The 24,140-nt window shown below is 40.0% G+C and overlaps 1 protein-coding gene across 11 annotated transcripts in view; it reads left to right on the top strand.

Moving 5' to 3' along the window:
• CHN1 (chimerin 1) overlaps nt 1-14,624 on the top strand; it is a 207,957-nt gene extending 193,333 nt beyond the window's left edge. For all 11 annotated transcript variants that reach the window (XM_063712622.1, XM_024243907.3, XM_054549518.2 and 8 more), the window contains 5 exons: nt 1,527-1,700; nt 2,419-2,496; nt 5,047-5,184; nt 12,225-12,330; nt 13,734-14,624. In XM_063712622.1, coding sequence (XP_063568692.1) covers nt 1,527-1,700; nt 2,419-2,496; nt 5,047-5,184; nt 12,225-12,330; nt 13,734-13,905 — 668 coding nt within the window. In that variant the 3' untranslated portion in view covers nt 13,906-14,624. The remainder of the gene's footprint in view (nt 1-1,526; nt 1,701-2,418; nt 2,497-5,046; nt 5,185-12,224; nt 12,331-13,733) is intronic.
• Nucleotides 14,625-24,140: the final 9,516 nt, after the last annotated feature.

Below are 24,140 nucleotides of genomic sequence, written 5' to 3'. Positions count from 1 at the left end.
GTTAACTGTTACCACTATATATAACTAGATCACAGCTAATAACTTTTACCAAAAGTCATGATAATGATCACCAGCATTTGTCTAGCATTTTACAACATTCAAAGCACCTGAATGCATTGGCTCATTAATTCTAATAACAATTTTGTGAGGTGAATATTAGGATCCCCTTTCTGCCAGAAACAGCAAGCAAAACTGAATGGCATTGTATGATTTTCAAATTGGCTTCACTAAGACCTGGCTATAAATCATATATGCACCACTTGGACTAGATTTACAAGAGGTCAACATCAAGTTTTTATGAACTTAAAAACAAATGGGTTATTTTTTAAAAAACATAAAGATGACATTTATTTTAGTTGAATTATTTAGGTATGGTTTACTCTGCAGTCTAATTTAACAAAATATTTGTATTCCTCTCTACCCCATCTAAAATTTCTTTGTACTTTTCTTGTTGAAAAATAAAGTGTCTCACAATATTAACTAGAAAATGTTTCGTTTCTGGCATCTTAGAAGTTATAACCAAGTAAAATTACAAAGCAAGTGAGTAACTTCAGTAGAGGCAGTATGTGTCTAGGTGTTAAAATTGGGGACTGACTCTAGAGGCTTCCAGATAGCTGAACATGTGGCGGTTCCTAGAGGGTGATACACCCAGGGAGGGCTGGAACCGCCACACTCCTTTCCCCATACCTCATCCTATACATCTCTTCAGCTATATCCTTTGTAATTATAAACAGTAAACATTTTTAAAATGTGGACTCTAGAATCATCCATAGGCTTGAGTTCTGTTCCACTGTGTACTAAATGCATGGCCTTGGGTAAATTACTTATTACTTGTGTGCTTGGTTTTCTCAGATATAATATGAGGGAAAAAAGTACCTGTTTCATAGAGCTTTGTGAGTTTAAGTGAAATAATAAATGTAAAGCACTTAGAATAGTGCCTGGCACTAGTAAGCCCTCAATAAGTGTTAGCTGGTAATAGTATAGCAATAAATAATAGTTACAGCTATTTCCAGCTACTAGAGGAATTATATATTAGTTATCATATATATAGAAAGGATTACAGATAGATATAAACATGAGCAGCACCATTTTAAGAGGGCCCTGGATATTCCTACTTTTGGAGGTCCAATTCCGCTTTATATCAAATATACTTAAAATGCAATTATACCCCACATTAAATAAACGTTTTATGTAACTTTAAAGAAATGGGTTTTTTTATTGGCTATTTGACATATTTTGTGGACATTGAACACATTAATTTTGATTTTTTTGTTGTATTCTCCTGATATCATACAGCAATTAAATGATGAGGCGTGAGCTAGAATTCTGGTCTCCTGGCTTATAACCAAATCGTTCCAAGAGAAAAGATGAGAATTATTGTTTTTCTACCAAGAAAGAACTGCTGGAGTCTAGTCCACTTTAAAACCTAATTCAAGCTGGAGTTCCTTTTGCTAAAATTAACACTCCAGAATGCTCAAAACTTTGAAAATAATATTGAATGTTTCCTTTCTTTATTCTTTTCTTAGATTGTGGTTTGAATGTTCATAAGCAGTGTTCCAAGATGGTCCCAAATGACTGTAAGCCAGACTTGAAGCATGTCAAAAAGGTGTACAGCTGTGACCTTACGACGCTCGTGAAAGCACACACCACTAAGCGGCCAATGGTGGTAGACATGTGCATCAGGGAGATTGAGTCTAGAGGTGAGGCCTTTGCAGTGCGGGTTGCAGTGGTCTCCGTTCACTACCAGTACCAATCCTGATGCCTTTTGGGTACCTCATTGCACAATACGGTTGTCTTCTGTAATTTGGAGGGGAATGGTTTCATATGTCAAATGATCTCAAAGACTGAAATGAATTAATTTAACAATTAAATAGCTTGATTTCAAGGTACGTTTAACTAAGTGTAGCCAATATGCTTATATAAAAATATATTTATAGATGATGCTTCCAGTCTGCAAAAGTTGACAGGTAAAGACAAATTCATTTTTCAGTTTTTAAATTTTTCTTTGGTTCAAGAAGCAAAAGTGTAAATGCTCTACTAAAACTATCTAAAGCCAAAAACAGAGCTGCATCCTAATTATTCTTTCCCACTTGAGAAAAACAGGCCTATATTTTATCTTAGTCTTCTGTTATGTAAAAGAATTTATGATGTAATTGGGGTGATGAATTATTTCCCTTAAGACTTAACATATTTCACTTAATTAGACCAAATGATGAGCCAGATGATATTCAGGTGACAATAGGTGAGAGTTAAAGAACCGTGTGTGAAATCGTTTTATTCTAGGAGAAGAGTGTGAAAAGATTTCTAAACATGTATATTTTATTTCTTCTGACACATTACCTCCCAGCTTAAAGTGTGAGGAGTTAAAATCTGAAGAAAAGGCATAATTCAAAGAAACTAACTAGTTTTATTTTTCAGGTCTTAATTCTGAAGGACTATACCGAGTATCAGGATTTAGTGACCTAATTGAAGATGTCAAGATGGCTTTTGACAGAGGTATGTTTTTCACAATGTTCCGTAACTTAGGACAATAATACTCTTTTCTAAAAAGGCACAATTTCTTGTGAGGTATTTTTTGCATTATTTTTCTAAATCATTGATGATTATTATACCAAATTTAAAAACTTAGCTTATAATTTCTTCTTTTTTATGAGTTGTAAGTATTAAACAGTCAAATTTCAGAATGTGAAAGAAGTATAAAATTTAACTATGTTACCAATATTTGAGTATCCAAGGCTGGTCCATGTTCACCAAAATACATACAGAGCAATTACATTCACCAAAAACAATAGAGAAAAGAGTAGGATCTATAGCATTACAGATTTCAGGCTTCTCAGGCTTGAGTTAACCCACTTTACTCTGCCTGTCATCCATGCCGCCCTGGCATCCTCATCACCATCTTCAATGAGCTGAGTGAGACCCAAGCCCGGACTCAAGTATTGGGGCCAGAAAGCTGAAAGAAGCTTTAGGGGCCTTCTGTGGGGGACCCATCCGCCACTGTAGGAGAAGGGGCCCAGTCAAAGAAAAGCTCAGTGGAGCTTAATTTTCTTAGCTAACATTTAAATTAAGATCTGCTTCCATGGTTCTCCAATTTGTCTTTGCTTCAAGGACTAGAACAAGGTGGTTCCAAAGAAGACCTGTAGCCTTGAATACAGGAAGTAAAGGAGTAAGAGTTAGTGATCTTTTAAAGAACCACTTTCCTTTGCAAGTACGTATTTCGTTTGCAAGTACGTATTCCTTTGCAAGTACGTATTCCTTTACAAGTACGTATTCCTTTGCAAGTACGTATTTCCTTTGCAAGTTCTATCCCACAGACCTCTCCCATTCACAGACCTCTTGTGGGCAACAGAGGCAGAAAGCAAAAATAATTAAATATTCATTACCAACCTGAGGGAAACTAGGCCAGCCCAAGTATGTGATAAGAGCAAAGAAAGGGAGGTGAAGTAATGGTGTATTCACTCCAAATAAGCATCAGGAAGAGCAGTCCTGAATCCCTGCCAGGTTGAATGGGAAGAAGCATCTCTTTACTCTGGAAGCGCTGCAAGTGAGCATGTCCATTCCCAGCCTCTGGCTACGAGTATCAAAAATAAATTCACACTGACAAAGAAACTGAATGTTCCTATGTACCCCAGAGAGCAAAGAAATGACACAGTTTCCTCTATGGAAAATATGAGACAACCATTTTGTGACCTGAAAACACCAGTAACAGATTTTAAAATTCATGAAGAGCTCACCTTGGCTCCCTGTAGCCACACTGCTGGGGGGCCAGTCTTTGGCCTCCCAAGGATGTGTACCAGCACTCATCTGCAAGATCTATAGTAATGATGCAAAGGATTTTAACGTGGATTACAGGAAACCAGTGACTCGGATCATTAAAATCAGTTCTATATATAAATGCTGCCCAATTCCATGCGTGTTCAAAGGAATAATCCTGTACCTTTGAATAAACAGCAAAATAATTTGGAGTAATTAAGGATGATCACTTCTGAGAGGCATAAACCTCAAGTAATAAGATCCAAGAAAGAAGACAATATCCATAGGATGCTGGAATGAACTCATTTAAGAGCCAAGGTAAAAAGGCAAGTTTGGGGAAATCTTCCCCAGCTTAGGAAATAGTGACTGAATGGAAAGCTGACTATTCTGAGGTCAGCAGTTGCCATTATACCTCTGCTACATTTTGTCCTTTGGTGGAATCACACATATTTATGTGACAGGTACAGTGAGAGATCCGTGGTCAAAACAAATAAAATCTCATCAGCTTTACCCCAGAAGAGCCCTAGTCTGGTGGAGGCAAGAGCAGAAAGTAAAGAAACAATCAGGAAACAGAGATGTTATAGACTGTGCTGATATGGTGTAGCCTACTTAGAATGTAGTATGTGGATATCAGATTCCAGGATTTGTTTACATTATTGTAAAACAGAAAATAAGTAAATAGATAATACAGATGGAAGAATATATTTGTGTATTTGTGTATACTTACTAAAAAGCAGGTTTTAAAAGAACCAGTTTAATAACAACGTACATAGTAAGCCCCGGCATGTTACTCTTTTAGGCTCCTAGCTTGTTTAAATCTATTTTCCATTGATTCGTTAACTCAAAAATATTTATTAAGCAGCTACTATATGCCAGGCACCATGTTCTTTAGAACATTTATAGAGCATAGACGAGGTGCCATGAATCCTGCCGAGCACTTTAGATATGATGGTTAACCATGTACGCTTGGTCCTTGCACTCATGGAGGGCTCACATTAAATAATAATCACACAGTGGCTATTGATTTTATTTTAATAAGGGCTATAAAGGAAAATATTAATAACTGGGGAGCTTAACCTGTCTGGTATGGCAGGTGAGGCATGCTGGAGATCAGAAGAGGCTCTTTCACAGAAAATTAATCATTAATATGTAACATGTAGCACACTAAATTTTATGTTAAAAACTGAAGAATTGCTAATCTTTAAAATCTGATTTGTATACAGATATGTCATTCATTAAAACAGTGCTGTGAATCTAGATATTTACTTTTATTTCTTTCAACATCCTTAAAAGATGGTGAGAAGGCAGATATTTCTGTGAACATGTATGAAGATATCAACATTATCACTGGTGCACTTAAACTGTACTTCAGGGATTTGCCAATTCCACTCATTACATATGATGCCTACCCTAAGTTTATAGAATCTGCCAGTAAGTATGAATGCATGTATTTCAAATAACCTGACAACCTCCTCTTGGTAATCACTCTTTCTGGTTTTCTGGCTAACTTGAATGCATTTTATGAAATATTTCCCCTTTGCCTCTCTCTATGGTTAATGTACTCACAAGAATTTTGCATTGTTCTCTAATGTAGATTATTTTATGACTTAATACCATCAGAAGCTTCTTTGTAATGTGCTAAACCTCATTTTCCAAAATAAGGCTTATACCAGTGCTCTTTAGATGTAGGCCAATGCTTTTGTAAAATAAAATAAAAATGAATAACTGGAAAAGTAAAATTAAAAAAACAAAACCAGGCCAGCAGTGGCTCATGCCTGTAATCCCAGCACTTTGGGAGGCCGAGGCGGGCAGATCACCTGAAGTCAGGAGGGCAAGACCATCCTGGCCAACATGGTGAAACCCTGTCTCTACTAAAAATACAAAAAATTAGCTGGGCGTGGTGGCGCGCGCCTGTAGTCCCGGCTACTCAGGAGGCTGAGGCGGGAGAATTGCTTGAACCCGGGAGGTGGAGGTTGCAGTGAGCCGAGATTGCGCCATTGCATTCCAGCCTGGGCAGCAAGAGCAAAACTACGTCTCAAGAAATAAAACAAAAACAAACAAAAAACCAACTATCTTTTATTAAATTCAGCAAACATAAAATTTCTGTCAGATTGCTATGTGTTTCTAAATTCTTATTCTCAGTTTCTGTACTTATATAAGTTAACGCAGACTATTAACAGCAAACTGGCACTGGCCCACAGATCGTACTTTAAAAAGCACTATTTTATATCAAGAAGTTTTTTTAAATTCTAGTTGAAATGAAAATGAGAAAAAGCAAAGGTTTATTTGTCAAAGTTTATTTATGCTGTAAAAATCATACCTGTAATTCACACTTCATTTTTTAAAGAAGGGAATTCTTAATGGTTTTAAGTATTAGCATTACCGGTTTTTTTTGGAAAAGATAGGATATTTCTGTCATTTTGCTTTTCTCTCTTTAAAACCTTATCTTGTCTTCATCTTTAAATGATAACATCACTTCCTTAGTAACACTAATTTGCTTTTTGACTTGGGAATTTCATGAAGTACAATCTTTCTTTGTTCTAAATTTTAGTTTCCCTCTCAGAGCTTTTGTAGAGGATTTTTGTGGTTAGTTCCATGGAGCCCTGATTTCTTGTGGGTCAGCTCAAGCTCCCATGTAGAGAACAGCTGTGAGAATTACACTGATTTCTTTCAAAGCATTAGGTTAGAAAGCATGAAAAATTCTAGGTCTCTTATGGACGCAGTGGTGATCATGAAAATTTGTATGAGGGATCTCACACGTCCTTGTCTCATGGGGCAGACATTTCCTCTCCAGACGGATAAGTCTGATTGCCACTCATCTAGAAAGCAACACACACACACACAGATAGCCCGTGAAAAGCTGCCCAGTCCACAGTATGCTCTGATCCCAAGGACTTCGATCCCACTGAAAGTGGGTAAGCTCCCACTCTGATGTTGCTTGGAAGTAAAACTGAAGCTTGGCTCTATGCCTGACTCTGGGGCACACGATCAGCAGAGGACAAAGCAGTGATGCAAACCCAGGTTCTGAACTCCACACACCGCCGTATCTAGGAAGAAGTAAAAGCCAAGCCTCCTCTTGAATTTCGAGGCCTTTGTCCCCACAATTCCAAATGACCTCTCCTTCCTTCCCCACACCCACCTTAGCTGCTGAAGAAAATCTCTCCTTTTTATTATCCTTCCAAATCATTTATCATCGTTATGGAGTTTCTGAAACAGCCTTCCTGTCCAAAATTAGCAAGCCCCCTTATCTCACCCCTCAGAGAACTCTGGAAACCACATCATAAGAAATAAACTTTTGGAAATCAAGGTAGAAATTTCTCCTTATAATTTCAGCTATTTGGATGTCTGATTTATGTGACACCAAAAACCCTGGCATAATACCGATATATCATATAAACATTTGATGTACATGTTTGATAGCGATATCTTGTTTGTGGAATACTGTGTCCTTGTACACTCTTCTGGCAGTAGAGTCTGTTTCATTCGTTAGATGTGCCATTCTCTTAAAAGGCAGATAAGGAAGATGAGAGAAATTAACATTTATAGAGCATAGACGAGGTGCCATGAATCCTGCCGAGCACTTTACATCCATTATGTAATTTTAGAAAGGAGATGTGATGGAGTATCAGTAAATTGTGTAAGGTCACATTGCTCACTAGGGGAGGTGGCACTGGCATTCCCACACACCTCTGAGGTCAGAGCCCTTGCTTTACCCACTCTGTCACACTGCCTGGCTCACTTGATAGAACAGGGAATGAGACTTACAAAAGGGAAGAAGGAAGAGCCCCTTTCAAATGAGAGACAGGGTTAAATGATCCTTCCTAATGCGGATATATTCTCCAAAATTTTTCTTCTCTTTCAGCTCCTAAAAATGTCTCTGGCATTTATTAGCATCCTTTGCAAACAAAAAATCAGAATTTACATTAAACCTTTCTTCTACAAAAGCTGTTTGAGCTCTGCTTTTGCAGCGTTCTTGGAGGAACCTGTAGCTTAAAAGCTGGAAGGGAGTGACTGCAAGAAATGAAAAAGGAAAGCAAGGGTGGAGAAGGCCAGGTCATCCCATGCTACAGCTGGAAGTTCTTCCAAAGCCCCTGGAAATTCCCTGATGAACCCACCTGAAGTCTGGGTTCACTCACCCCCACCCCTTCCTCACTCCCTTCCCCTGCAGTTAAGACATTGCTGCCCTAGAATAAAAAGACAGGTGCTTCTCACAGAGCCTCCAGTAACCCAGCATTATGGATGCTTCCTGGTCACGATGGAAACAGCACTGCCAAAGTTGAGCTCCCGGTGGTAATGAGGGGAGAAATCTTCCTCTGGCCAAGGATTCTGAGAGCTCTGTTCCCAGAGCAGCTTCAAAAAGCTACATGTCTCAGTGTATAACCTTGAGATCAACTCAAATAAAACCCAGGGTTCTTGGCCCTAAGCAACTTAAAATCTCTGGAAGAGAAGCCTGGGAAGGAGAACTTGTTAGTATTTCCTCAGCTCTGCCACTGAGCTGCCCCTTTTGCTAAGTTTTAATCCTCTTGTATTCAAGTTTCTCTATGTAAAATTAACTAGACATACTGTAGAAGAGCTTTTAATTAGATCTTTATGGGCTTAGAGTCTTTATTTCCTTCTCCGACAATGTTCACATTTTCCAGATCCTTCCAGGCCCTCCTCTAATGCCATCTGCTCTTCCCTGGACCTCTCAGCTGCAGACCGTCTTTCTCCTCTGATTCCCATCATCTCTACTTGGACATCTTTACTGCCTCCTTCCTTCATGCTGGAAGGTTGTAATTACGTTTTGTCTTCCTACTTCACCGGAATCCCTTTTAAAGGGAGGAGTTCTTGCTCATGTTCCTTTTCCCACAGTACCTGTGATAGTCCCTTACTTACGTAATAGGTATAATAAATATTTGTTGAATAAGTCAACTTATAATTTTATATTGAGAACTGTAGGATGTTAGAGTTTGCACATATTCTAAGGGGTCATGCAGCTAGACTGTCTTCTATAAAACATTCTTTTTGAAATATTTAGTTGCCGCAAGCTCACTCACTGCTTCCAGAGGCAGCCAGTCCACTGGTGGACAGATGTAACAGTCATGAAGCCCTCTGTGTACAATAGAAATCTGCCTGTTTTTATTTAATAACTCTCTCCCATTGGCAGTGTTCTTGACATCACCCTTTTCCATGTGTATTTTGTATGTTTGACAACTGATGATGGTCATTCATCTCTGAATACATTCCATTTTGTCTATTTCTCTCTTAAATTATGCTTCTTATAGCTGAAGAGTTGTGTTCTCTAAAAAATGGTAATGGGTAATACTTTTGTAAGTGGAAGAAAAGGAGAAATGAGTTCTGGGGAAGAATGTCTGCCAATTTGATCTCAGTATATTCAGTGCATTTTGTCATTTGTTTCCAAATGTATATCTCCAGCCTGGAGATGTAAATGTCCTCTCCCTGAACACCAGATTAATCCACAGTCAGCATGTTCATTTGAATGCCTGACAGGCATCTCAAATGGAACTTTTCTCCACCAAACCTCCTCCACCCACAGTCTTTCCGATCTCAGTTAATAGAGGCCTTGTCCTCACAGCTGCCGAAGCCAAAAACCTGGATCATTCGTGATTCTTCTGTTTTTCATGCATCCTTCATCAGGAATCCAATGAACTCAACCTTCAAAATATACCCAGAATCCAACAAATTCTTTTCACCTTCATTGCTACCCCCTGGTCCAAGCTACTGTCATTCTTCACCTGGATGTTTTTAATAATTACTGGAATGGTCTTTCTGCTTTTATTCTTTGCCTTCCACAGTCTGTTTTCCACTGGGCAGCCAGAGTACAGATAACTGTGAAAAATACATGTCAGATCATGACCTTTCCTTGTTGATAACCTTCCCATTTCTCTTAGTAAATGCTAAATCCTTAAAATAGCCTACATCCCTCGACATGATTGAGTGCCCTGTTGCCCTTCTGACCGCACCTGCTATTATCCCCCTCTTCACTCACTCTACTGCAGCCACAATTGGCTCCCCGCTTTTCCTCAAACATTATAGGTATACTCTCCCCTTAGGATCTCTGCATGGCTGCTCCTCCACCAGCGCTGTCTTTCTCCAGATCTCCGCATGGCTCATTCCCATTGAGGTCTATCTTGACCACCCCACTGAAAATTGCAACCCCCCCAACACTTCCGATGCTTATCCTGCTGTTTTTCCCATTGCACTTGCCTCATTCTAGTAGAGTGTAACTATAATATATCATATTCATGGTTTATTGTCAGTCACCCTCAGTAGCAAGTAAGCTCCCCAAGTGCAGGAGATGTTTTTTGCTCACCCAACAACACTATCTCACAGTTCTCCCTACAGAGATTAACTGTGGAAATTAAAAGGAAACTAATTTCCAGATTTCTGTAGTTTCAAATTAATTTATACTGTAGTAAAAACTAGAGCTGGGTGCAGTGGTTTACACCTGTAATCCCAGCACTTCGAGAAGCTGAGGCAGGAGGATCACTTGAGCCCAGGAGTTTGAGACCAGCCTGGGAAACATAGTGAGACCTTGTCTCCAAAAAAAATTAACATTTAGCTGGACATGGTGCACACCCACAGTCCCAGCTACTTGGAAGGCTGAGGCAGGAGGATCACTTGAGCCCAGGAAGTCGAGGCTGCAGTGAGCCATCATCATGCCCCTGCACTCCAGCCGGGGTGACAGAGCTGTCTCAAAAAACAAAAACCCTAACTAGTGGTTTTTATATAGTAAGTGGAGTATTCGTCTTTTATTCTAGAAATTCAATGATTAAATTTCAGTATGTGAGCTGGCACTACTGTTATAAATTGGCACTTTTTAAAGGCCCCAAAGTTCAGAGACCATACATTTTTTATCATGGCAAAAAGCAAATACATTCATCAAAGAAATGAGCCAGGAACTGTGAGGAAATTTGGGGTAGAGATTGTAAAATGGTCAAAATTTGTTTGAATTAAAAAGCTTCAGTCATTGTTCAGTTTCTGAAATTTATCAAATCTGCTTTACCAATGCTAGGAAATTTTCACATTCATCTTACGCCAATTTTTACCTGACTTCAATTCATTACTATTGAGTTGGTTTGTTTTATAAGTTAGAAACACTAGGATTTTTTACCTTGTGTCTTGGATGTTGCATTCTGGTCACATGTAGTCTTCCTAGCATTTCAAGGCCACCACTCTGATTAGGACTCAGCAGCATGGAGTCTCGTTGAAATTACCTTGAAACCCACCTTTTTTTCCCCCCCAAGATGGAGTCTTGCTCTGTCACCCAGGCTTAGAGCACAGTGGTGCAGTCTCAGCTCACTGCAACCTCCGCCTCCTGGGTTCAAGTAATTCTCCTGCCTCAGCTTCCCGAGTAGCTGGGATTACAGGCACCCGCCACCACACCTGGCTAATTTTTGTATTTTTAGTAGAGACGGGGTTTCACCATGTTGGCCAGGCTGGTCTCGAACTCCTGACCTCATGATCCACCTGCCTCGGCCTCCCAAAGTGCTGGGATTACAGGCGTGAGCCACCGCACCTGGCCTAACCCAACTTTTAAAAGCACCCCATCTTTTGACCTTTGAGTAGAAGCAGGAATGTACTGTGGTGCTCTTTTTTGAGATCACAGAATTCCAAATATGTTAATTGTTTTGTTATACAAATGACTAATGAATTGAATGCAGTCTGATCTCAAAGAATGTGCTGGGTTTTTGTTCATTTGGAACTAAAACATTCAAATTAAGATGGTTCCCTTCAAAATTTACACCCTTGGAAGAGTCACATTTATTTCAGGGCTCTCGCCATCAGGCAAAACATTTGGAAGTGCCTTCAAAGTCTGCCGTGCATTCTTCTGAATGTCTGAGTCATAGAAAATGTGTGCATTTTGAAGGTAGATTTGATTTTTTTATATAAAACAAAGTAATTTAAAACTAAGTGTAATGAATCAAGCAAGTATATGTTGGATGGTACATGTTTTGGTTTAAAAAGAAAAAAGTATGAATATCAATTAATAAGACTGTCTTGGGGTCATCATGGGTAATGGAGTGACATGGTTAGTATACCATTGCTGAAAAGGGATTTTCAAAATATTTTAAGCAATGTACCATTCCATAAGTATTATTCTAAGGTCACTTCATTTGAATGTATAAGTTTTTATCTGTGTCGACACATGTCTGAATTTTTTGTAGTTACATCCTGTATTCAATGTCCAATTTCCAAGGTTGTCAGACTCCAAGACACTCAAGTGACAAAACTGGATGTTCCCTCCATCCCCAAAAGTCCAAGTAAATAGTGTTGCCACATTGAAACTAAGAGCCTTTGGAAATCTGGACTTGAACCTTAAAAATAATTTCCAAAGCTGTGGACAAGGAATTATGAGAAAGCATTTCTTAACAGTTTCAAAGCATTATCACAAGAATAGAATTCAGTGAACCATTTGTATCAGTTTTGTGTTAATTCTTTTCTTCTTGGTATTCGACTTGCTATTTTAGAAATTATGGATCTGGATGAGCAATTGGAAACCCTTCATGAAGCACTGAAACTACTGCCACCTGCTCACTGCGAAACCCTCCGGTACCTCATGGCACATCTAAAGAGGCAAGCTACAGACTTTGAGTCTTACACTTGTATTGCATCCAAATTTTAAGGATAAAATGAAATGAAGGGTGAAAGAAAGGACAAATAATCTACTGAATGAATAAATAAATGCACAGCTATATTGTCTTTTGTGATATTGCAATAGTTGAGAAGGAATGCTAAAAATATTTTACACTACAATACTGAGTGCAGACTTGATTGTGTTATAAATGGATTTGTAGTTCCAGTATATGTTTGCAGATATGCTAGAAATACCAATATTCTGCCAAGGACATGCACTAATTTTTGTGGAAAGAGAGAGTTGTGGCTGTAAAGACACTTGCATAATAAAGCAAGAAGAAAGCAACTTGCAAGGCAGCTCACTTTTCCTATCTTCTTGCTCCAAAAAAAGCACTTCAAACTTGGCGATAGGATTTTCGATTGAATTAATGTTGCCAACACTGCCGACTGATGTAAAAAGTGGTGGAGTAAAGAAGTAAGGGATAAAGGGAGGAATGGAAAACGAAGTCTTTCAGTTAGTTGTGTTTTGATGTTTTCAGGCGATAGTCATGCAGCTTTACTCCCTACTCGGTCACCCTCGATCTTTATCAGTTGAAGCAAAGGTTTCCAAATTACATGACCAAGTTTTAGTGGTTTTAGGTTTTCAAAATATAAAACCAATCAGAAACAAAAATATGTATGTGGCCAAAGGCATGAGTTATACAAAAATGATATTTTAGTCACTCATGAATGTTTACATTTTTCCTTTAAGAGCACCATGAGTTAAAACCTTTGTTTAATGTGCTTACAACTTCGCTTATAAACTCAGGTTTGCTTCTTATTGGGATGTAATTAAGTGTTCCACACTAAAACAGAGGACTAACTCTCAAATGACATTTTCTGTGTTATTGTGTAGTGGTAAAAAGCATATAAACACATACCGTCCCTGACGATGGTGCCTACCCATAGCCATTGCTTATTACTGTCGCTACTATTCTCTCCCTAGACACTTACTCAACTGTCTACCTGCAAAACTACTCTACAGCAAAGACAGCCAGAATGAAGGGAGGGTGGGTGGATTAAATCAAGGTGACCCAGTTCCTTCTCAGCTATTTGCAAATGTAGGTTTAGAACTATGGGTTGTAGGTGGGCTGTGGCAGGAGGATCCATAGATAGAACTGAATCCATACAGTGCAGCACATTAACTCAGGCTTGAGCCTCAGTGATCACCACAAGTTTAAATTATCTCTTGACATAATTTACTTTAAGGAAAGTCAGTACTTTGAAATTACGGAGAAATAACCTAGTGGAAGAGTTGATAAGTGGACGCAAACTTTTATTGTGAATCTTGTTGTAGTGTTCAAGCACAATGAAGAACATATAGCTTACACAAAGTCATTTATTCCTGTACTTGCATTTTTCAGAGTGACCCTCCACGAAAAAGAGAATCTTATGAATGCAGAGAACCTTGGAATTGTCTTTGGACCCACCCTTATGAGATCTCCAGAACTAGACGCCATGGCTGCATTGAATGATATACGATATCAGAGACTGGTGGTGGAGCTGCTTATCAAAAACGAAGACATTTTATTTTAAATTTTTAATTTGAGGGGAAAAGAAATGTTTTACAGATGAAGGAATGTTTTATAGTAATTTAATTTGCTCCTGTAGCTGCATTATTTCTTGATTAGAGGTTTGGGCATATAACCAGATTAAAGTGAAGGAACTTTCTGTTGTTTTTGTAGCACCGCTCAGCTGTCTTGTAAAACAGTGAACACACGCTTTCCGGTTCTAGTAATCCTGGGTGTTTATCACGTTCAGAGAAACTCAAGCTATTGCATGATTAGCCCCCTATCTGGCAAGGAAACCCCATACAGAAGAAACAACAAACCTGCGCCTGCACCGCCTCTGCGTCCTGGGTAGTCTGTGCTTGTAATCCAGCATGTTTCACAGAGTAAGCCTGTTGTGACTTTGCTTTTGGGGTCTATGTCATTGGTTTCTGATGCTTGTACAAACACGCACACACAAATGGATAAAACAGCACCTCTGGCTGTTGCATTACCATAGACCATATCACATGCCTACATTTTGCAAATGATTTCTGGTTTCTCTTAGTTCTTCTCTAACATAGTACTTTCTTTCCAGCAAAAGCAAAATGTGTTTTCAGATTTGTTACTTTAATAAGTTATCCATACCAATAAAAAGTGTACAACACAGCATTTTCTGTTAAATTATTATTGGTTTTCAGTTGTAATTTGGTATTTTTTCTGGCATGCATTTATTAATTTATTAAATTGGCTTTTAGAAATCAAAAATATTGATAGCTTACTTTTTTCTCATAAGAATATTCGGGAAAATGTGTTTGGCCATTTATTAAATACTGAGTACTTCTTCTGACCTCTTTTGTTTACTGTTAAAAGTGATAAGCTCCTAAAATAATCATTTAAAACTGCTTACAGTTAGAACCATTAATTCCATTTTTTTTTTTTTTTACATTACTCTGGCAGAAATCTAGAAAATATTTTCTTGACACTTTTCAATGAGAGGTTGGGCAGGAGTTCCTTCTAGAGCTCTCAGAAGAAGAGGCTAACTAAAAAGAGTGACTTCTAAACATTTGATTTGTCAAAAATGTATGACATCGACATGCATTGAGCTGACAATGCTGCCTGAGAGATGAGCCCCAGAGGCCAACCTGGTGGCTGGAGAAGGGGTCTCCAGCTAGGGGCCAGGAGCCCAGATTCTGGACCTGGTACTATCACTGGCCACCTGTGTGGCTTGGAGCCAACAACCCTCCAGAGTCTGTTTCTGTGCCTATCAGATGAACACCTTTCTAGAACGAAAGTTCCATCCTGTTTTCAAATGTTTAACAATAAAAGACACATATTCAAACTTTCAAGATTATTCCAAAAATAATGGGAACCAATGAAAATATGGAGTGTTTTCATATTTTTGCCCCTAGGCTATAGTAGGAAATTGATAATATGCTTTCATTAATCTTGATATTGAGAAAAGTATGGTTTATTCAGTAGATATTCCATCTTAGCTCTCCTGTCAACCAGTCTCCTGTGAAGAACACCACTGCACTGACCAACATCAGGTACATAGATTGATAACTCACAGAGATTTGTATAGCATAGAATTCTTTTTTTTAATGGAGGCCACCAAAAGGCACTAAACACCAAGGCAGTGCTTTGGACACATCAATCACAGTTCGTATGTCTGAGAAATCTGATCAAACAAATCTGTTCCTGGGTTAAGTAAACCAATTGGACTGCTATGTGTTCATTGCTGAAGTCAGTTTTCTACAGAGTTTTACTTTTAAAAGAGAAATTCAGTTATAAAGGAGTATGCTTTATTAGAATGGATTCACCATTTTTTCCTGAGAGAGAGATATTCAACTTTAGAGCAGGCACTTACTAGAATTAGAGGTATATTTGGAGCAGAAGGTCATAGTAAATAGGAAGCAGATGTTCAAAGAAAGTTCTGAGCAAGTCTTCAGACAAAGTTATTGCTTACTGGCTCTGTGAAGAATGTGCTTGGTATGTTTTTACACAGAAGGATTTGTGGTTCATACCCTCAGGATGTATAGATAGAAATAACAGCCACTTCATCTGTGAACATGCTTGGACTGTTGGGTGACACTTCCTTGAAGAAACAATTCCCAGTTGCCCAGGGAGGGTTTTGTTCAATAATTAACCAGAATCTTCTACACATATCTTTCTATGACCAGTGGGAGATTTCTTAAATCATGACTTCTTATGATGAGGCAGATGTTTCTGTTTCTAACACAATCAGGAGTGAGAGAAGGAACCAATAAACCTCTCCACCATCACCCATGGATTTGGCAGCACTACAGATACTCTGCCCTGAATGCTAAGTGTCTACATCTTCTCAGTTTTCTATATATCATTTAATTATTGCAAAACCAAAGACTTCCCTTTTACATTATTTTGTCTTTAAATGCCAGTTATACAGCTGACCAGAAGAAGTAGTCCTTCGCTGAATTGAGATATAAAACGTTTCTGTAATTGGAAGAATGGATATTTATCAAGATGTTTCTGGTTACTTGATGAGCTCAAATAGAGGCCCTCTGAATAAATTAGGTTCAGGGTTCTGATCTTTTTTTTTTTTTAATTTGTTAGTTTTTTGTCTTTTATATCTTTTGTTTTGAGTTCTGATCATTTTAAATAAAATAATTTACAGGCACTGCCCCAAAGCTGATTATAGATTATGGTCAAGTCCACTAAAAGATCAAAAAGTGTTTTTATAGCTTGATTTGCCCATAACAACTGCAAGGCACTCACATTTGTCCATTAGAGTTGCGCCGAACTGGTAGTGCCCTTCATGTACGTCATCACCATGCATCACACGCCCACTGAACATTCAGGTTGGTTCTGCCCCTTAGCTGGCATGCATTGTGGTAGAGGGGAATGCGAAGAAGTCTGGCATCAGCAAGGATCGGTCAGCCTAATTTTTAGAGATCTAGTTCTCACTTGCATTATATCTTTAAAAAAAAAACAAAAAAAAAAAAACACTGCATCCCTTGTAGCATCTCTGCTACTTATTCCATACACAGATCCTGTGTGCCAAGCACTGTGCTAGAACTTGGAACAAGATTGGTTCTGATTCTTGAGGAACTCATGGGATCCATTTGGATTAGTCACAGTTTAAAGTACTGTAAGCCTCAGTGCTAGATGTCAATAGAAAGCTACCAGTGTGGATGGATTTGCGTTTCTTTGGAAAAAATGTGAGCTCACAAGTCATACCCTTATAATTCCATTTGATACTTTGACCTTAAATATTCATTTAACCAATAAGGAAAACACAGAAATAAAATGACATCATACAGAGCCGGTGTAAGTCTGTTTGGAAAAAATCAAAAGCCTAATGCTTAGCTGCCCGTGCCTTTGGGCGAGTGTCATCTGGAATGGGACACCACCACATGAAAGAGCTACAGTATCCTCTGCCACGGACTCACTAGTCCCTAACTTCCTGGCATCAGATGAGGACAGATGATGCCATCAGTTCCATTGCATTCTGGCATACTTACCTCATTTTAACCAATCCCATGTAGTTGATAGTCATTCTGAAACAAGGGATGGTCTCAACCTGACAGCTCAAAATCTCCCTGTGGCATATATATATTTGGTCTCTGTCCTGGCTCCCGGCCTAGAGCTCCTAAAACCCCTGGAATTTCCAGGGTGATAGGAGAGTCTTTTGTTATTTATAATGACCCTTTGTAAGTACAGCAGACTATATGCTAATGAGATGGCTTAGGCTGGGGCCCTTTGATAGCCTCACAAAGGTTATGTTTGGGCTGGCCATAGGAAAAGACCAAGTGATTAGGGGCTTGAAACTTCTTCTCCATTGACCACCAGAAAGGAGAGGGAGAGGCCCAGAGATTAAGCTCTGTGACAAACAACTAGATTTGGTGAGCTTTCTGGTGGGTGAACACATGGAAGTGTCAGGAGGGGGCACACCCCAGAGGGCATAGAAGCCCCCACCCCTCTTTCCATACCTTGTCCTGTGCGTCTCTTCTATTTGGCTGTTCCTGTAGTATCTTTCATAATCAACTGGTAAACATAAGCAAAGTATTTTCCTGAGTTCTGTGAACTGTTCTAGCCAACTATCAAACCAGCAGAGGAGGTTATAGGAACCCCTAATTCATAGCTCAACACAAGTATGGGTGGTTCCCTGGGACTTGCAACTGGTGTCTGAATTGGGGCAGTTTTGTGGAACTGAGTTTTTAACTTGTAGGATCTGACACTAACTTGAGGTAGAGAGTGTCAGAACTGAATTGAATTGTAGGACACCTCGTTGGCGTCTGGAGAGTTAGAGAAGTTGGTGTGGAAAAAACCCACACATCTGGTTTCAGAAGTGTTCTGAGTAAAAATATCCCACTCGCCATTTATCTAAAACAGGCTGTGATCATCTTCACATTTCCCAAATAGTAATGAAGGAAAAAAACTTAAGTTGCTGTTTTCTCTTGGTTTTATATAATCAGGGAATTAATCCTTTAGCAATTTTAATGAAGATTGTATTAATACTTTTCATTACAAATTCAAACATTTGTTGGTTTCATCACTGTTCTGCCTTATTAAAGTCATTAGGTCTCTCAGCAAATGCTTAAATTTTTAAAGTATATTTCACTAGTTTTGTATCTCATACAAGGATACTGCTCAATTGATATTTATACATATTGAAACCAAATCAAGAGAGCTAAGCTAAAAAATTATAATTCATCACTACATATTGCAAGGAAAATCCTGGTTTATGAGTTTCATTGTTCTCTACTGAAGAGATTATATTTTCATACAGTCATAGCATATTTCACAATGCAAATGTTTTCCTCTATTGCTTATTCAACTCAATAGCACAAAACACCACCAAGAGTTAAGTATAAGCACCACGTGGCTGACCTAGTTTTTGGAGCTCTAGTGAACCCTTGGAAGTTTTGGGGGTTTTACAGTTTTTCAGATCCACTCAATTACATTATAGCAGGAAACATGAGCATGTGAAGCTAGAAATCTTAGGATTGTTTTTTCTAATTCTGAAGCATAACCACCTAGCTGCCCATGCCACTGTGGTAAGACACAAAAAGCAGAGGTCATGTTTTAGAGATTAAAATGACTCAGGAAAGGAAATGAGCAAAAAGGGCCTCTAAAGGTAAAATACCATAAATTTGGAATGTTCTTAAAACACACCAGTCTTTGGTTGCCATTACCTCAAACTTCAACCAGTTGGTTTCCTCTGATGTGAGTATAGGTATAACTGGGGCACAGTCCTAGGCTTGTCCATGCAAAAAATATCCAGCCTAATGTTGGAAGCCTGTCTATATGAGTGAACATTTTCCTAAGACAGTTTTTATTCTTACCAATGAATATACATAATAGGCAGGAATACTTTGTTCAAGTTCTTTAAAAACGGTATCCAAACTGTGAGAAGGTGATGACGTGGGCATATAAAAAAGATTAAGTTCAGGTCAGTTGTGGTGGCTTATGCCTCCCAACACTCTGGGAGGCCAAGACAGGCAAATCTCTTGAGCTCAGGAGCTCAAGACCAGCCTGGGCAATATGGCGAGACCCCATCTCTACAAAAAATACAAAAATTAGCCAAGTATGGTGATGCACACCTGCAATCCCAGCTACTCAGGAGACTGAGGTGGGAGGATCGCTTGAGCCTGGGAGGCAGAGCTGCAGTAAGCCAAGATCACGCTACTACACTCCAGCCTGGCCACAGAGGTCCTGTCTCAAAAATAACAATAATAACAATAATGTTAAGTTTAGCTACATCAGTAGCAGCATTTCTGTCCTAAGATTCTAGAACCGGAAGAAGCTATTGGTCAGCACTAGGAGAGAGCAGAAACCGTACCCATGAAGCTCCAGGCCCTCAATCCATTAGTGGCCTGCTTCTGCTTCTCTGACTCTACTCTGCTTTAGGTCAGTGCCATGGTTTTCAAACTTTAGATCTTTCAGAATCTCCTGAAGAACTTGATAAAGCAGCTTGCCAGGCCCTGCCTCCAGAATTTCTGAATTGGGAGGTCTGGGCTGGGGCCAAACATTTGCATTTCTAACAAGCTCCCAGGTGATGCTGACACTGCTGGTCCCAGGATCACACTTTGGGGACCACTGGCTACGTGTTTCTTGCCCCCGGCTGTCCATTAGGACCACCTGAGTCCCCACTGCAGGCCAATTAAATCAAATGCTCTTTGGGCAAGGCCTGGGCAGATGGCGCTCCAGGTGATTCTGATGTGTCGCCGTTGTACCGACTAAATTACGCTTCATTTCCTGTTGGTGCGTTAAAATGTTCCTGGGATTTGTTTTAATCAGGGATAGTAAGAGAGCAGACATGGAAATGACTGTCAAGAAGGAAGAGGTTCATAGAGACCCCAGAAACAGGAGGCACGGTAGACTATGCAGGATTACATGGCAAGAGCCACAGTCACTCAGGAGGCAGAAGGAGGAGGCAGAACATGGCCCAGAACCTTTATTGGGATCTCCAGGGAAGGATGCATGAGGCAGGGTAGGTAGCTGAGTGAGCTAGGATTGGCTAGTTTGAATAATTTCAGCAGGTTCTGGGCTATAGGAGTGGTCTCCAGTTGTTGGGTACCTGGTCCTGGGGTGATTTAGAGCAGGGAGAATGTTGTCTGGTCTGTGAGTTTGACAAAGGAGATGATTGGGGATGTGAGCTCTGGATGGGTTGGTTTATATATCAAAGGTGTCCTCAAAGGGGAATTCTTTGCTCTGTAGGACTTAGCTAGCCCTGGGAGGAGCAGGCTCTCTACCATCAATGCACCAAATGCCAGAGCATCAAGAAAACAAAAAATTGGAAACTATATTCCATACAGTTGATTGCTCCTACTTCCCTTCAAAGTCACCTCCCAGTTTCTGACTCAAATCTGACTGTCCTCAATACTTTCTTTTCTTATTCAAATTTTATTCTAAATTGCATAACTTAACCTAAATTAGATGTTCTTAGAAAAAGGAAATGGGACTTTATGAAATTTTATACAATCACAAATCACAAGGAGAATGAATCAGATGAACACTTATTAACTAAAATCCTTAATTAAGAAGACCAGGGAGGTTCCCTAGAAACACAGGAAGTCATTTTTATGCAATAGGCACTAAACTCAAGGACTTTCTGTTGGAAATGTTAACTTCAAAGATTCTGTATTTCTCAGAGTGCATTTGAAAAGACTAGCATCCCATGTACTAGTCTCTTGTACATGTGAGAAATATGAATTGTTCTGAGAACTATGACAACCTCCATCAACCGAACACAGCTATAGGTCCTAAGAACTGAGACCACCTGTGTCAACATGACTTAGTTGTTTTGTCAAGGAAATCTTTGCCCAAGGCAGATAAGACTATGAAGCAATAATTTCACTTTTGCTTCAGAAACTCCGTATAGAGCAATCTACTTGAGACAGCACACTGCTCACCTGAGCAAATAGCTTGCTTACCAAACAATAGCTTATCTATCAAAAGTCCCTGCCAGACCCTGCTGGGTTGGCTAGTCTTAACTACTATATGCCCTGCCTTAAAAAGCATCTTAACCGACTTGAGCCGAGTCCCCCCAGAACCCTACAAAATCCTCCTGTCTTCCTCATCCGGAGACACGACTTATATGCTGTGGTTTTCTTCCTTTCTGCTTTGAGTTCTGTTAACTTAGTTTTGCTTTATCAGCAGGTTTGGTGATGCATTAGATAGCTCAAGAGGTATCCCAAGAGCAAAGAGAACGATAGTTAAATGAGCTTGGGAAATACTGTATACCAATTCCACCTGTGTGGAAATTATAATCATGTTAGCATAATAAAGCTTCTGAGAAGTTCTGCATTTTCAAAAGTTGAGGAGATTATACAAACTGGCAACTTGTGTATGGGAAGCCTTGTTGTTCCTGCAAACTTACTAACTTATCTAAAAACATTTTTTTTTCTTAACATCAGTTTTAAAAACATTACTTTAGGTCAATGGGTGAATGATTTATCAGAAATGAAGGATCCTGGCATCCTGCAGCTAATGGAAAGTGACAAGACGCCCAGGCTCCCCATGCTGAGAATGTCCCCAGTCCACCAGCAGAGCCTCTGCTGGGCTTGCCCTATGCCGGGAGTTCCCATGTGCTTAATGAGTTTGAGTAGACTGGAATCCCCGGATCTGTCAACATACAGCCTTTCGCTGAGGCACCCCCGAGCAAGGCACCCATCCACTTTGTCAGAGTAGGAGAAGCCAGGATGCCTTCTTGCCCCAGATTCCCAAAGCCACTTGAGCAGCCTGCCCACTAACACAGGCCCAGCCCAGAACCAGCATTCAGTGAACACCCACCCGATACCCATTCCCATTCCAGATGGTGATGCCAGGAGATCAGAGGAAATCCACATTGAGAACCTTCACAGTCTCTCAGTCAGGACAGCTAACTTCCCTGTTGTTTCCACTCTGGAAACCCCCTGGTTTTGTCCCAGGTCTGGGAGAAGAAATTAATAAATGATCAGATAATTATAGGATCTGATGCATTGTCTGTGGAACCGGTGGCCAAGCAAAGAGGATGCGTGGCTCACAAAATCAAGGTTATTCCACTTGCCAGTGAGCATTTTGCAAGTGTGTTTCTTAGTATGTCCCCATTAACAATCACTAATATTAATTACAGTGATTAAAAGGAAACATCTGTGAAGACAGGCTTGAATCCTTATAGCTCTGCCTGGGTATAGCCAAATAAGACAGAGCTGCCAGAGGGAAGGAAGCATCATCCTCATGTCTCTAGGAAGGGAGGTAGCAAGGAGGAGGGAGGGAGAAAGGGGAAAAAAGAAAGGAAGGAGAAAAGAAATTAATAGGCATTACCTTAAACTGTTCAGGCTAGGCCCTAGGACACTGATTCGGTCTGCCCTCTCCCTTTTTCCTCCCTCTCCCCCTTCCTTTCTCTTATTACACTGGCTTGCTGCTAGTTTTCAGATTGCAGAGCAATGCATCTACAGAGGAAGCCAGAGTTTTTCACTTTGCAAAATCCATGCTGTTCCAAGTCTACTGAACTGAACATGTGTTATAGCAAAGTTGTTAATATTTTACCTGCCCACATACCACGAACCGCTTTTTTTTCTTCTTCCAACTTTATGATTGGAAGAAGCAAAGGGTTTGGTGGAAGGTCATTCTGACGGGAGCTGAAAATTTCTCACAAGGAAGAAATGCCCAGTGCCCCCGTACTCCTCTATAGTGGGGAGTCAAGTCTCAGAGATGGCCAGGAGAGGACTGGCCCCACTCAGCCTTAGCCTAAGGTGCAGAAAAGCTCAGTCTGCTAGGAGAGGCCTCTCCATCCCCCACCCTCACTCTATACCTGGCCAAACACAAAGAAATGTGGTAAAGAAAAAAACAATCTCTGTGATCAGTCAGCAACCCTGGGAGCTCCTTTCTTCCTGATGTGTTTTCCTTCATTGAAACCCTGGCGCAATCAAAGACAATGCCAAGAGCAAGCTACTTAGTTCTCAGAATGCCCAAGGCCTTCCACAATGTTGTGGAAAAAGACTCCAGGCTTGGAACGTAAAAACAAGGCTTGCCAATTATAAAAACTGCATTGTGGGAGAAATGAGAATGCTGGCCAGTCTGGGGCTGGGGCCCCTGAAATATCAAAATCGAGGGCTTGCTTTGATATCTACAAGCCCTGCAAAGCTTTCCTTGGGGTCAGCAGGGGAGGGTGACTGCAAGGATGATGGCCTTCCGGCCACTCCCACAGGAAAGGCGATGGGATCGCCGCATTCAGCATGGTATGGTCGTAGACAAAAGGACAAAAAATAACAAATGCTGGCAAGGATAGAGAGGGGGAACACTTGCACACTGTTGGTGGGAATGTAAAGTAGTATTACCATTATGGAAACCAGTACGGAGATTCCTCAAGAACCTAAACTAGAACTACAGTATGATCCAGCAATCCCACCGCTGGATATACATCCAAAGGAAATGAAATTAGTATGTCAAAGACACTTGCATATTTATCACAGCACTACTCACAATAGCTAAGACAGGGAATCAACCTAAGTGTCCATCAGCAGACGAATGGATAAATAAAATGTGGTGTATACAAAATAGAATATTATTCAGCCATAAGAATGAAATTCTGGCCAGGCGCGGTGGCTCACGCCTGTAATCCCAGCACTTTGGGAGGCCGAGGCGGGCGGATCAAGATGTCAGGAGATCAAGACCATCCTGGCTAACACGGTGAAACCCCGTCTGTACTAAAAATACAAAAAATTAGCCGGGCGTGGTGGTGGGCGCCTGTAGTCCCAGCCACTCGGCAGGCTGAGGCAGGAGAATGGCGTGAACCCGGGAGGCGGAGCTTGCAGT

Source organism: Pongo abelii, chromosome 11 (genome assembly GCF_028885655.2).
Source record: "Pongo abelii isolate AG06213 chromosome 11, NHGRI_mPonAbe1-v2.0_pri, whole genome shotgun sequence".
Lineage (NCBI taxonomy): Eukaryota > Metazoa > Chordata > Mammalia > Primates > Hominidae > Pongo > Pongo abelii.
The sequence above is the reverse complement of the archived record's forward strand: the minus strand, read 5'-3'. Positions and strand labels throughout refer to the sequence as shown.